This window comes from Bos grunniens, chromosome 8, assembly GCF_055505025.1.
Source record: "Bos grunniens cultivar Pamir isolate PY7600 chromosome 8, Bosgru_T2T1.0, whole genome shotgun sequence".
NCBI lineage: Eukaryota > Metazoa > Chordata > Mammalia > Artiodactyla > Bovidae > Bos > Bos grunniens.
In genome coordinates, this window is record NC_141172.1 from 61,897,744 (window position 1) to 61,912,096 (window position 14,353).

Here is a 14,353-nt window from a genome sequence, read left to right on the forward strand (position 1 = left end):
GTGTTTCAGAAAATGGAACCTCAGCTTTCTCGTGTGTAAAATAGATAATGGTCCTATGCCACCAAGAGGCACCAAAAGGATGACAGAGAAAGTGTGGCAAGCGTCCTTCCCCATGCTGAAATACCCCTTTCAATCTTTCAGTGCTGAGGGCGCCCTCTCAACCCTCCCTCTGTGACCCCAGGACCTGTATTCTTAAGTCTCTGTCTGCAGTTCTGGGAAGTGAGAGCTTGCACTTTGCTCCAACCAAGTGTCCTAAGCGATTTACACACCTTCACCAAGTAATCCTGAGTGCACTAAGCTGGCCACAGGCAGGGCCCAGGAGGAGTTCATCCTGCTTAGAAGCCAACAGATGGCCAACATTACCACAAAGGCCAGCCTTCCATCTGCTGGAGCAGACAGCCTTCAGGTTGGGTGCAAGGCTGTTGACTCTAAAAGCCTGATTCACTGGGCCAAAGCTGCCTGGTAAACTCTGGACACCTCCCAGAGTCCAGATCTCCTCTGGGGCCAGCACTGCAGGGGCCTAGGATGGGTAATGGCCTCATGGGTATTGGAATCACAGGAAGTGCATTCATTTCTCCTGAAGAGCAGTTGTGGTGTTAGGCAGTCTTGACACAGACTTGAGTCTTGACACAGACCTTTTCAGTAAAACATGATGATAGCCCTATTTGATGATAGCTCCATTTATAGAGGAGGAAGTGGAGACTGAGAGAGGTTAGGGAACCACTGGCCCCCATAGACATGGGGCTATCCTGTGAGACTAGAGAGGAGGCGGCTGGGCTGTGAGGAGTCCTGGACTTGGGGAAGGATACCAGTGCCCAAGGCCTGGCTCTTCCAGCTGTGTGACCATGAGCAAGTCACCCACCTCCTCCGAGCCCCTTGAACAGGGTGCAGTGAAAAGGGCAGAAGCTCTGGAGGCAGACTCCAGAGCCTGATCCCTGGTTTGCTGCCCAGGAGGGCACGGGCATGCAGAACCTCCCAGGACTCTGGTGTCTGTCAGGAAAGGCGAGGATAACTGCTGTAAGTTAAGGAGGACAGCGCATGGAGGGCACCAGCCTGCACGCCAGCAGTGACCTGTGCTCACGTTTTCTCCATGTTCCGGGCAGTGGAGTCCCCAGAGTGCCTCTGTGCCCTCCAGAGCAGCCAACAGAGCTTGAGATACAAGCTCTTTACTATTGGCAGTGTCTGCCTGGCTGATTGAGCCAGGACAAGACCCCCAGTTCCTGGGTCCTTTTACAGCCTAAGGCAGGAAGGTGTATCTTCCCACTGAAGAGACACAAGCAGGTATCTGTTGGCGCCAGGCCCAGAAGTCCAGTGGACTCTTTCTGCAGCTGAAGCATTAGACTTAGATGGTCTCAGATGGAGAGCTGCTCTCTGACCAGCATTTCTGAGTGCCTAGGGTACCACTGGGCACCCCAAGATGGTGCCAGCCTCCTCTGTCTCATCTCTGGGTCAAGAGTCTACCTCTTCTCCTTCCTCTCTTTGGTTTTGGTATTTGGGTTGCGGGCAAAACCCCAGTTGGTAAAACTGGGGCCCCTGTTCCAAATGTGGAATAAAGGTAAGGACAGCCTCTGGCCCACAAGCAGAATTCTCAGAGGCCCTCGGGGTGTGTGCGGGAAGGAGTCAACAGGGAGGGCACAGAATGCCGAAGTCACAGCCAAGATGACCACACCTGCATGTCTGGGGCAGCTGCTGGCTGCCAGGTACTGAGTTTTGTGAGTCTTGACACAGACCTTTTCAGTAAAACATGATGATAGCCCTATTTGATGATAGCTCCATTTATAGAGGAGGAAGTGGAGACTGAGAGAGGTTAGGGAACTTGCTCAGGGCCAGGACCGTCTTATTTAAAGGTCTGTGCGTTGAATTGCCCACTAGACTGAAGTGCATTTGGGAAATGATGGGTCAGAGAGCAGGCAATTCACTCATTCCCTGAGGCAAAAGCTCAGTCCCAAGACAGTCTCTTCCCACTCTCTGTCCCAAGAAAGTGCACGAGTAAGAAAGTCCAGATTCTCTAATGCTTGAACAACTTCTCCCTGATGTTTTCAGGCTGACTGTAGGGGAGCTGTCAACAGCCTAGGTGGCCCTTACTAATGTCCAAGAGCTGGCCTCATTTAGTGAAGAACGAAGAATCCTCCAGGGTTGCACAACCACTAGGGGCAACCACTAGGTCTCCCAGGGCTTCTTCACTTGACAAGAAAGCGATGGCACCCCACTCCAGTGCTCCTGCCTGGAGAATCCCATGGACGGAGGAGCCTGGTGGGCTGCAGTCCATGGGGTCTCTAAGAGTCGGACAGGACTGAGCGACTTCACTTTCACTTTTCACTTTCATGCATTGGAGGAGGAAGTGGCAACCCACTCCCGTGTTCTTGCCTGGAGAATCCCAGGGATGCTGGGGCCTGGTGGGCTGCCGTCTATGGGGTCGCACAGAATCGGACATGACTGAAGCGACTTAGCAGCAGCAGCAGCAACAACACCCTAAGAGGAAAGGCCACCCACACTTCCTAGAAAGAAGGGAGAAGATGCACAGAATTCTGTGCATTCTGCTGCTCTGCCACGTGACCCTGACTACTTCATGAGGTCACTGCCAGATGTGAACCTGATTTACTCTCTGGCTGGTAGGATTTTTGAAGGATTTGCACATCTGTGTATGTGTGTGACCTGTTTTCTACAACGACCATGTAGCTCTTTCTTTTAACTGCTAGAATTAACTTCTGTCTCTACAACACTTGAATCTTTCTCCCTGTCACTGTCCTCTGTGCTTAGCCCTTGGGCCGCACAGAGACCTGTCTGCTTTTTCTGCCCCGTGACAGTCCTTCAGAAATTCTGCATTCTACATTTCTCTTCCTTTCCAGGTCAGGTTTGGGACTTTCGCTGTCCTGGTCCAAGAATCAGGAAACTGCTACAGCTCAGCTTAATGCCCTTGGTTCTCAGGAGCGGACTCATGACACTCACGACGGGAACACACCCTCACGACGGGAACACAAAGGTAACGGGAGACAAGAGTGATGGCTGGGGTGCTAGGTGTCATCAGAGGAGACTTCATTTGCTGTAAGGATATATTTGGGTGCTGTAAGGGCTGTGTCTTTTCTCACCGTTTGTTCTCCAGTGCCTAGAACACCGTGTGTCTGTAACAGGGCCTCAGAGAAGGCTGGGTGAATAAACAAATGAGCAGAGAACCCAGGAATGGATGAGTTTCCTCCTTTGAGGACTAAAGTCACCTGCTGCTTCATTAAATGTAACCCCTGACCTGCCAGGTATGAAGGCTCTGCTGGTTCCCAAAATAACTGTTTAGGGTGAGAAAGGCAGAGAAAGGGCCAAAACAAGGTAGGGAGAGTGCTTTTCTGGACTGTGTTCTCCAAAAACAGAACAGAACGGAAAAGAAGAAACGAACAAAGGAGAGACTATTTAGAAGTAAATACAATATACTCTTTACCTCCCCAGGAGCAAGAGCAGAAGTAATGCAGAAAGAGACTCAGGGTTTCATAATAATTTTCGTATTGGGTTTTCTTAGCCAAGGCTCAAGCACGAGAGTGTACACCTTCCTCTCAGAGGAGAAGGAGCCTGGGACCTCAGCCGGGCCCATCTCTACAGCACCACGGGCCCTGAGCTCAGGATTTTCGGTAGCAACTGTGCTGGTGTAATCACTCTTATTGTGCTAAAGAGAACCTACTGCCTCTGCTGCATTCCCCACTGCTGCTCTGCCACGTGACCCTGACTACTTCATGAGGTCACTGCCAGATGTGAACCTGATTTACTCTCTGGCTGGTAGGATTTTTGAAGGATTTGCACATCTGTGTATGTGTGTGACCTGTTTTCTACAACGACCATGTAGCTCTTTCTTTTAACTGCTAGAATTAACTTCTGTCTCTACAACACTTGAATCTTTCTCCCTGTCACTGTCCTCTGTGCTTAGCCCTTGGGCCGCACAGAGACCTGTCTGCTTTTTCTGCCCCGTGACAGTCCTTCAGAAATCTATACCCAGTTACCAGCTGCCAGCTCAAAGATCCCCCAGTTCCTTCAGTGGCCCCTCCCAGGACCTTGCACGCAGATCACTCTCCTCCAAACACTGTCCCTCTTCAGGTGTGGGGTCAGGTCATGGACAGTCTCCCAGGGGAGATCTGAGAGACCCTGTCCTTGGTGGCCTTCGGTCACCTAGTCCGAGTGACAGCATGTCCCTGACTGATCAACAGCACAGTATTCCCAGCCACATGCAGTTTGGCTGTTTAAGGACCTAGACTAGTGAACATATCATATCTGATTTGTCCAGGGGCACCAGGCCCAGAGGAGAGCACCAGAGCCTGGGGCCTCTCTGGGGCCAGAGCTCACCTTCTGAGCCTTTAGCTCCTTGGTGAGCATCAGAACCTGCTGCTCCAAGGCCAGTACTTTCTCCTGGGCAGTTCGGTTCCGCATGAGCCCTTCACTGAAGAGCGGGAAGGTGTTGCTCTGGCTTTTGGCTTTCCGAATGAGACTGGTGGTCAGAGAGGACTTCGGAGAATTTGCTGGATCCTTCCCTGCTCAAAAGGAGAACACAGAGGTTGTGATCAGCGGCCTCAGTAGTTCTCAACCTTGGGGTTGCTGCAGAAGCCCTGGAAGGCCTGGTAAAATGTAGATTGGGGACCCACCTCCCAGAGTTTTTCCATCAATAGGCCTGGGGAGGGGCTTGAGAATTTGCATTTTTAACCGTTCCTAGGGGATACTGATATAACTTGTGCAGGGATCACATTCTGAGAATCAAGAAACTAAATCAACATTGTTTACACTGTGCTGGCTGGCTCATCCAGCCCATCCTCCAAACCGTGCCTGTTCCCTACTCTCTGATTTCACCCTGCAGGTGCTACCTCCTATGACCCTGCTGGTGTCTGCCAGGTGGCCATCTCCTCAGCCACAGGTCCAGGCTGGATGTACTTTTTCTTATTTCAGGATTCCTCCTCTACACTCCGGGCGATTTTCAAAGCACACAGATCTGTCCACTGACAGGAGCACAGAAGATCCATACTCTGCCTTCTCGTCCCAGTGAGTAATGGAAACCTTCATTTGATTCTAATTACAAGCTAAATTAGGAGAGTCATACTTTCCATAGCTGAATGTCTCAAGGCTATATCCTTTTATTTCCTCTAGGGCCTGGGTCAGCAACCAATGGCCCATAGGCCAAATCAGGCCCTGGCCTGCTTTTGTAAATAAAGTTTTATTGGAACCCAGCCCTGCTCATTTATGTGTGCATTGTCTGCACTGCTCTCACACCACAAAGGCAGAGTTGAGTACTTGCCATAGAGACTGCATGGCCTACAAAGACTCAAATATTTGCTCTTCTGGCTCTTTGCAGAAAATGTTTGCTGATCCATGCTAAATTTTATTCTTAAATCTAGTGTTTGAAAAATCACTTGTCCCACCCTATCCCAGCCTGTGCTTTAGAGCTCTGCCATCAGCCTGCATGTAGGGCCATGCAATGGTCTCAAGGTCAAGAGATTTTCAGAATTTTGACTGCATGGCATACACCATGTCTGTTATGAGGGCCCAACAGAAATTCTTCTCAGCTCTCAGTGCCAGAAAAATCTTTGCTTCTTTCAAGAAAATATGTGTTTATAGTTTTATGGACACTGAAAAATAAATCTAACTGCTTACATTTCCCTCTTTGCCTTGGCTGCTGAAAAGTTCAGAGCCACATTTGCTGCCTACTTTGGTACAGTGTAGGATTTTTTTCTTGAGCCATCTTAATTTTCTAACTCAATTTACTCATTTATCTTCCCCCAATAGTACATCTTAAGGAGTCATACCTAGTCCTTTTAGGACTATGATGTTAAAACTAAGGATGAGGTATGAGATCCCAGGGGAGAGGACAGATAGGACTCGCAAAATGAGCCCGATGACTTTAGCAACTTTCTTCAGGGACCAGGCCAAGGGACAACCAGATAGTCTGGAACAGATAAAAAACAACTCCTTGGTCTTGTTGAAGGTAGGAACAAAATGGTCTTTTTCCAGACTTAAAAGAAACCTGATTGTTGTTGTTGAGTTGCGTGGTTGTGTTCGACTCTTTGTGAACCCATGGACTGTAGCTTGCCAGGCTCCTCTGTCCAGGGATTTCCCAGGCAAGAATACTGGAGTGGGCTGCCATTTCTTTCTCCAGGGGATCTTCCCAACTCAGAGATCGAACCCTCATCTCCTGCTTTGTAGGCTGATTCTTTACCACTGAGCCACCAGGGAAGCCAGGGTTGCCACGGCAGCCCAAAAGAAATCTGGTTGGGCCAGTTACAAAGCAGCCTGCAGTGCTCAGATGAATGCAATGCTTCTCTCTCTTGTCATGGGGTCTAAGAGAGCAGGGAGGCTCCCTGGAGCCCTGCTACCCTCTAATAACACTGCTGTCCAGCAGCCCTGAGGGCAGGCAGGGTAGCATCACTGTGCCTATCTTACAGTTGAGGAAAAGTAGGCCTAAGGCAGTGGTTTTCAATCAGTGCCCTAGGATTTCACGGGAGTGCCTCAAAGGCTGACTAGGGAGAGGCTTTGAAAGAGCCTAGACTCCCAGTTCTGCTTTTATCTGCTTTGTGTATCAGATTTTGCTTGTGCGGACAAGGTTTCATGACAATAAAGAGGTAGATTTCAAAGGCAAGACTTAGAAATGAGGCTTCAGGCAGCAGTATGGGGCCAGATTGTTGGGCCTGAATCTTATTCTGTACTCACTGTGCAGCCATGAGCCAGTCACTCCACACAACGGTCCCCAGTCCACTTGGTTATTAAATGAGAACAACAGTATTTACTGCTCAGGTCGTTGTAAAGACTAAATGGATTAATGGAGTGTAAAGCCTTTCGTGCATGTGGATGAAACTTGAAAAGATCCTGCTTTAGTAAAAGACACCCATCACAAAGGACTATATGTGGTAGATTCCATTTCTATGTAATGTCCAGAAAAAGTAAATCTATAGAGGCAGAAAGAAGATTAATGTTTGCCTAGAGCTGGAGGAAGATGGAGACTGAGACTGATGACTGAGCAGTATAGGGTTCCTGCTGAGGGTAATAAAAATGTTTTAAGGATTTCTCAGTTCAGGGGCCTTGGGTTCAATCCCTGGTTGGGGAACCATATTCCACATGCCACAACTCAAGAATTCATAAGCTGCAACTAAAAGAGTCTGCATGCTGCAACTGGCACAGCCAAGTAAATAAAATAAGAAAAAAGAAAAGTTTTAAAATAGATTATGGTGATGGGTTGCACAACTCTGAACATACTGAAAGCCACTGAATTGTATGCTTCAAAGGAGTGAATTGCATGGTATGTGAATTACTGGCAATTTGATCTCTGGTTCTTCTGTCTTTTCTAAATTCAGCTGGTACACCTGAAAGTTCTTGGATATCTTAACGAAACTGTGACCACTGCCCCCCGACCCAGCAAAAAAAGGAAAACCGTTTAGAGTAGCCCTGGTACAAAGAACCTGCTATTGATTCGATATAGTACTGATTTTCTCTTGGGCTGTTGGTTTACCAGACAGTGCTCCACACTAAAGTCACTTCTGTGCAGCCCAGGGGTTCTCTCTACCATAAGACTTAGCTAGTTTTTTCCCAATTATTTCCAAGTTAAAATATGTCCTAAGGTATGAATGCCCATTCAAAGATGCCAACCCACCCTGATGGGTCACTCATATTTTGAAAAACAAATAATAAAGTGCCATATCATGGTGGGAAAGAATACTTTGAAGTCACTTGTTCTGCTTCTTCAGGCTCATCTGATTTTAGTCATCCCAGAAAAGCATTTTCATATCCTTTCTTTACAAATTGAAAAAAAAAAAAGGAAGGGAGAAAAAGTGAGAGATATTTTCCTTTATTACTTCAAGAATCATTTCTTGGTGTTTCAGTTTGGGAAAATGAAAGGTGTTCTGGAAATGGATGGTAGTGATGGAAAGTGATGGTAGCACAAGAAATGTGCAAGTATCCTACACTTAAAATTGGTTAAAGTGGTAAATTTTGTTATGTATTTTGACCACAATTTAAAAATAAAAGTGGGTGGGGGGACTTCCCTGGTGGTCCAGTGGCCAAGGCCCTGCATTCCCAATACAGGGGACCCAGGTTCAATCGCTGGTTGGGGAACTAGATCCCACATGTCGCAACTAACGGTTTGCATGCTGCACCTAAAGATCCTGCCTGTTGCAAAGGAGATTCAGCACAGCTAAATAAATTCAATTAAGAAAAAAAAAAGAATCGTTACTGCTGCTAGACCCATGGAAGCCCAGGAGGACTGATCTGGATCGTTCCGTCTTTGACACAAAAGCAGGGACGCTGGTTTAGGGGAAGACAGAGGACACCAACTTAGTCTCTGAAGGCAGCTCGGGCCTGGGCAGAGCTCACCTGGGGCGCCAGGGCCAGGGGGAGAGGGCTGCTCCTCTCTCTGCGTCTCCTCGCTCAGTGGAGAATCTTCTCCGGGGGGTCTGTGGTTTGCTCCTTGGGTCTGCTTGTTGCCCCGGATGTTACACATTGTGTTTCTGAAAGGAAAATAGAGGGTCACGAGGCTGATGGCCTTGCTGTGCTGCCTGCTGCCCTCCCCGCTGCCACTGCTGGTGCTCAGGCTACGTCCCCAACCCCAATCACGGCCTGATCAGCCTGCCTGACTCCAGGTTCCCTGCAGGATGCACCCCATCTGAGCCTCTCCCAATACCCTCATCCTTCTCCTTCCGCTTTTTCATCATACACGTCACCTTCCGTACATAACATTCCTTGTAAGCAATACAAGCTTGACTCCTCTGCCTCCAACTCCACTGCTAGAATGTAAGCTCCATGAGGGCAGGGGTGTTTGTCTGCTTTGTTCACTGAAATAGACTTGTCGGATTAACTTTCCTGAAACCTTCCCCTGGTCTTAGAACGACTTGGCTTAAAAAGCACTAGTGGCTCCTGACTTCTGCTGAGAGAAGTTCCAAACAACTTCCAGCCTCCTGCTCCCTTTGCTTTCTTTCCCTGCTCAGACCTGTTCTCTCGGCAGCCTTCACTGATCACCTCACAGCCTCCAAGGTGCTTACTGTACTTCAGGGATGGGCCTCCCTTTGACCAAGCACTTGCCTAGGCTAAGTAATGGTGTCTTTTCTTCAAGAACTGGGCACTAACCTACCTGCATGCCTGTGGGTACCTGGCACTGGGTCACATGTGCCCAGAGTGTAGACTCAACAGATTTTTTTTTTCCAACGTGGGCTATTTTTTAAAAAGTCTTTATTCAATTTGTTACAATATTGCTTCTGCTTTATGTTTTGTTTTTTTGGCCACTAGGCATGTGGGATCTTGGCTCCCCCACCAGGCATCAAAGCTACACTCCCTGCGTTGGAAGGAGCAGTCTTAACCAGGGAAGTTCCCTCATCAGTGTTTGCTCTGCAGGAAGGAACTCGGTATCACCAAAAGCTGACCGGGCACTACAGACCACAGAGAAATTCACAGTGAGTTGAAATGGATGAAAAGGCAGTTTAACTGAGTTTATTTTCCCTCTGCAAAGCGATAAAAGCAGATATATTCCAAAATATAAACAAGGAAGAAAAAAATGAAGAGTTCACTACATCCATGTTTTTTAAACAGGATATGAACCATTGTACAAGCTGCTCACTTGTGTCTGACTCTTTGTGATCCCAGGCACTGTAGCTCTCCAGGCTCCTCTGTCCATGGGACAAGAATACTGGAATATTGGAGTGGGATTACCATTTCCTTCTCCAGGGGATCTTCCCGACCCAGGGATCAAACCCGGGTTTCCTGCATCACTGGCAGATTCTTTACCATTTGAGCACCAGAGAAGCCCATGGTAGACTGAAAAATCAGTTTGCTATCATGATAAACATCTAAAAAATGGAATAGAGATAGATAGATAGATAAACATCTAAAAAATGGAATAGAGAATATCTAAGAAAAACTTAGAAAGGGTTTTCTTTTGTGAATTACATATATGCATACTGAGCTATAAAATAAGATGGTCCTCTGTGTGTGTAAGTTTTTGATAACTAATTCAATCTCTTTACTTGTTATAGGTCTACTTAGATTTTCTATTTTTGAGTCAGTTTCAGTCATTTGTTTTACTTGGTATTTGTCCATTTCATCTGAGTTATCTAATTTGTTACCATATAATTGTTTATGGTATTCCTGGAAGGAAAGTTATGACCAACCTAGATAGCATATTGAAAAGCAGAGACATTACTTTGCCAACAAAGGTCCGTCTAGTCAAGGCTATGGTTTTTCCTGTGGTCATGTATGTATGTGAGAGTTGAACTGTGAAGAAGGCTGAGCGCCAGAGAATTGATGCTTTTGAACTGTGGTATTGGAGAATACTCTTGAGAGTCCCTTGGACTGCAGGGAGATCCAACCAGTCCATTCTGAAGGAGATCAGCCCTGGGATTTCTTTGGAAGGAATGATGCTAAAGCTGAAACTCCAGTACTTTGGCCACCTCATGTGAAGAGCTGACTCATTGGAAAAGACTCTGATGCTGGGAGGGATTGGGGGCAGGAGGAGAAGGGGACGACAGAAGATGAGATGGCTGGATGGCATCACTGACTCGATGGACGTGAGTCTGAGTGAACTCCGGGAGGTGGTGATGGACAGGGAGGCCTGGTGTGCTGCGATTCATGGGGGTCGCAAAGAGTCGGACACGACTGAGCGACTGAACTGAACTGACACTGAAACTGAATAAATCTTTTTATTTTTGTAAGGTTGGTAGTAATGTACCCCTCTCGTTTTTGACTTTAGTCATTTGAGTCTTTTATTTTCTTGGTCTTTCTAGCTAAATGTATGTCAATTTTGTTAACCTTTTCAAAGGACTATCATTTGATCTTAAACTTGTTTTTAAAACAAAATCCAAAGTTTAAAAATAAAATAAAATTTAAAAAAAATTAAAAAATTAAAAAAAAAACAAAAAAACAAAATCCAGCTTTTTGGTATAGATGAGTCCAGAATAGGAAAAGAATGAGATTGTTCTCTTATGGCGAGTACAGCTGACTGATAGAAGGTAAAATTAATCAATTAAATTAAGAACAGAGAAGAAATTAGAACTCAGCACTCCTAACACCTGAACTTGAATAAGGTACCCTTGACTCCCTGGGCTAGACATTTCCTCCTCCTAGTTCTTACTATGAAAGTATTAGTTGCTCACTTGTGTCCGACTCTTTGCAACCCCATGGATTATATAGCCCGTCAGGCTCTTCTGTCCATGGAATTCTGCAGGCAAGAATACTGGAGTGGATAGCCATTCCCTTCTCCAAGGGATCTTTGCAACCCAGGGATTGATCCTAGAGGAGCACTATTACCGATTATCACTCTCTGCTGGTCTTGTACTGAGCCCCATGACATGAATCTCACACATGATTTGGCGAAGACCCTGGGGAACATCCTGTAGCCAGAGGCACGGTCTGGTGGGGTGATTGCACTTTGCCTTGCCCAGGGACTGCAGCCTCCCCACCATGTCCAGGGTCTCACAAGTAGTCACTCCTGGGGTATGGGAAGGCATAAAAACCCCAACTTTGTTCAGTAAAGATTGTTCTAAGCCCTTGTATATGTCTCTGCTGGGGACAGGAGGCTCACTAACTGCTGTCACAGACCAGGTGGCCACAACCCACCCAAACTACTGTGCTTGGAAGAGGCATCTCCACTGTATTGACTTTGCTTAGAGCAGTTCATGGATCATTTTCTGTGTAGGTTTAACTAGGTCTGAAAGGCCTGGTTGAGCATGGGAGCAGTGGTCATAAAGCCTTGTTCTGGAAGGAAAGATAACCTTGGGCAGGTCATTTATCCTCTCTGAGCCTGGGTTTTCTCATGTGCAATGAGATGAGGGATATATCCACAACCAACAATGACCTGGCCCTTGCATGGGCCAGGTCCAAGAGAAACACTAGGAATTCACTCATCTCATCCTCACCTACACACACTCAACTCATTTACTCCCCACAGGAGCCCAAGGAGGTAAGTCCTGTTATAACCTCCACTAGACAGGAAGAATTGAGACTTGGAAAGGTTAAGGAATCAAAGCCACAGAGCGAGCAAGTGGTGGAACTCAGCCACAGATGTGGATGTCTAACCCATGTCTGAGAACTTAACCATTAGATGCTACTTTTCAAGTTTGTCCAGACATCTCAGTGAGAGCATAAAGCACTGAGCACAGTGTCCTTCCTTGAGTATGACCGGGGCTCATGGCATTGCCAAGAGCAAATACCAAGCCCAGTCAGGCAAGGGCGTGCAGGAGACAAGGGTCTTTCCAGGGCTGTGGGGCAGACAGGGCACTTGCAACACCATCTCACATTTTCTGTGGGTTATTTCAAGTAACAGTGATCCTCAGAAACTTCCTTTTTTGCATGTTCTTGGTTCCGCTTCTCTTGTTTGGTGGCCGTCAGTAGGCATGATCCTGGTTTGATCTTCGTGAGACCACTCTGGACACACACTGGCTGGGTGTTTGGGTTCCTCAGGCTCCCTCTCCCCACAGCACACTCACCCCCGTACCCAGCTCCCTCCTGCTTCACCCAAGGGAAGATCCTCTGCAGGGTGCCCTCCTTGTCCACTCATCCTGGGGGGCTCAATCATGCCGCATACCCCCAAGTCTCTCTCTCCAGATCAGATCTCTCTTCTGAGTTCTAGGCCTTTCCATCCAAATGCCTGTGGTGGTAGTTCCATCTCTATCCAGTAGGCCCTAAAGGACACTCATCATTATTTTCCCTAAAATCTGTTTCTCTCCTGGGAATAGCACCACTCCCCTACTAGTTACCCAAGCAAATTCAAACACTGAAGCCGACAGAGAGGAATGCTATATTTGAGTCACACAGAACCAAGGTCTCTAATTCAAGTCCAGCAAACAATCTATTCTGCTTTCTAAGAGGCCCCAGCTCATCTGACGTCCACAGAGAAAACAAGCACCCAAACAGGATCAGTAGTGGGTATCGTCTGAATTCCCCAAAGCTTCCACCCCTTCAGTTAGAGCAACAATAAAAGCAGCAGATAATATTCAATATTTAAGTGCTCACTGATACCCAAGCACAATTCTAAAGCAGTTTACCTTTAAACTTCTTGCCCCAAACACACATGAGGCAAACATTACTGCATTTACATTTACTAACAATCTGAGTGAAGCACAGAGAATTCAAACATCTTGCCAAGGGTGGAATAGCCTATGACTGGTGGGGCCAGGATACAAATGCAGGCAGTGTGGTCTGAGAGCCAGGCTATAGTGCTGTCTTCTTATAAGCTGTTTAAAACAAAGCCTGCCAGTAGGAAATATAAATTATATATACCACACATGAGTAAATGAAAAAGAAGCTGAGACATAATCGAAATACAGTAAATTACACATGCGAAAAGTGAATAATGATGCATTTGACATTTGTAGAAAACTGTGAAGCCATCACTCCGTTACACTGAATAGATCTCAATTATGCACATATGTATGGGTTTCCCTGGAGCTCAGTGGCAAAGAATCTGCCTGCCAATATAGGAGATAAGAGTTGTGTCCCTGGGTTGGGAAGATCCCCTGGGGAAGGGCATGGCAACCCACTCCAGTATTCTTGCCTGAAAAAATCCCATGCACAGAGAAGCCTGGTGGGCTACAGTATACAGGGGTCGCAAGAGCGCTGGACACGACTGAGAACTAAACAACAACAACAACGCGCATGTGTATACGGAAAATGTGAGGAAGGAGGTGCTAAGAATGCTTGCCTGGGTAAAAGGACTACGGGTAATTCCAAAATTTATACCTTTCTGGGTGTTCCTAATTTCTTACAGACAACGTGTACTATTTTAAAAATCAGAACAAAGGTAGTATTTTAAAGTAATGATGGCATGAATTGAAAATAAAGAGCCTAACCCCCAACCCAGGTCCACCTCCCCGCAGGGGAGTCATACCAGATTGCTGTAAGCTCTGAAGGAGGGGCTGCCTGCAGCTTGGCAGGCCTCTCAGCTGCATGGCACTTACTGTATTTCAGTTCCCAGGTGCTTGAGGGAAATATTCTGAAGGGCCGAGGGCCTGGCATGGACTGGCTGCCAGGCAGCTGCCACACCCACAAGATCAGTGGGCGTTTTCACGGGACACAGGAACGCCTCCTCCTCCTCCTCCTCTTGCTCTGAGGAACAAAGAAAAGGGAAATCATCCATGCTCTAAGTCACTGCACTTAGGAAGACAAGCCGGGCAGTGTTATGATTGGGAGCAAGTGAGAGTCTGTGAGCTGCAGAGCAAGGCTTCCCTTTAGGTTAACAGCAGCCAGAGGCAGGCTTTTCGCCAAAGGTTTTGCTGGGACAACCTTCCTGGAAACCCCCTTAAAAATCTGCAGAACTGTGGATATTTCTACATCTGAGAATCCATCCCAAAGAAGTTCTAGGAGATGCAGACAAAGCTTTATGAGCCAGGAGGTTCATCCTGGCACTGTTTGG

At 47.1% G+C, this 14,353-nt stretch overlaps 1 protein-coding gene across 6 annotated transcripts in view; it reads right to left on the reverse strand.

Moving 5' to 3' along the window:
• The window catches only part of TBC1D2 (TBC1 domain family member 2), a 43,028-nt gene that overhangs the window by 21,386 nt on the left and 7,289 nt on the right, over window positions 1-14,353 (reverse strand). For 3 of the 6 annotated variants that reach the window (XM_086416042.1, XM_086416040.1, XM_086416041.1), the window contains 3 exons: window positions 13,899-14,046; window positions 8,329-8,462; window positions 4,324-4,508 (listed from right to left, as the gene is read on the reverse strand). In XM_086416042.1, coding sequence (XP_086272168.1) covers window positions 4,324-4,508; window positions 8,329-8,455 — 312 coding nt within the window. In that variant the 5' untranslated portion in view covers window positions 8,456-8,462; window positions 13,899-14,046. The remainder of the gene's footprint in view (window positions 1-4,323; window positions 4,509-8,328; window positions 8,463-13,898; window positions 14,047-14,353) is intronic. The other 3 variants (XM_086416045.1, XM_086416043.1, XM_086416044.1) reach the window with 1 other exon arrangement.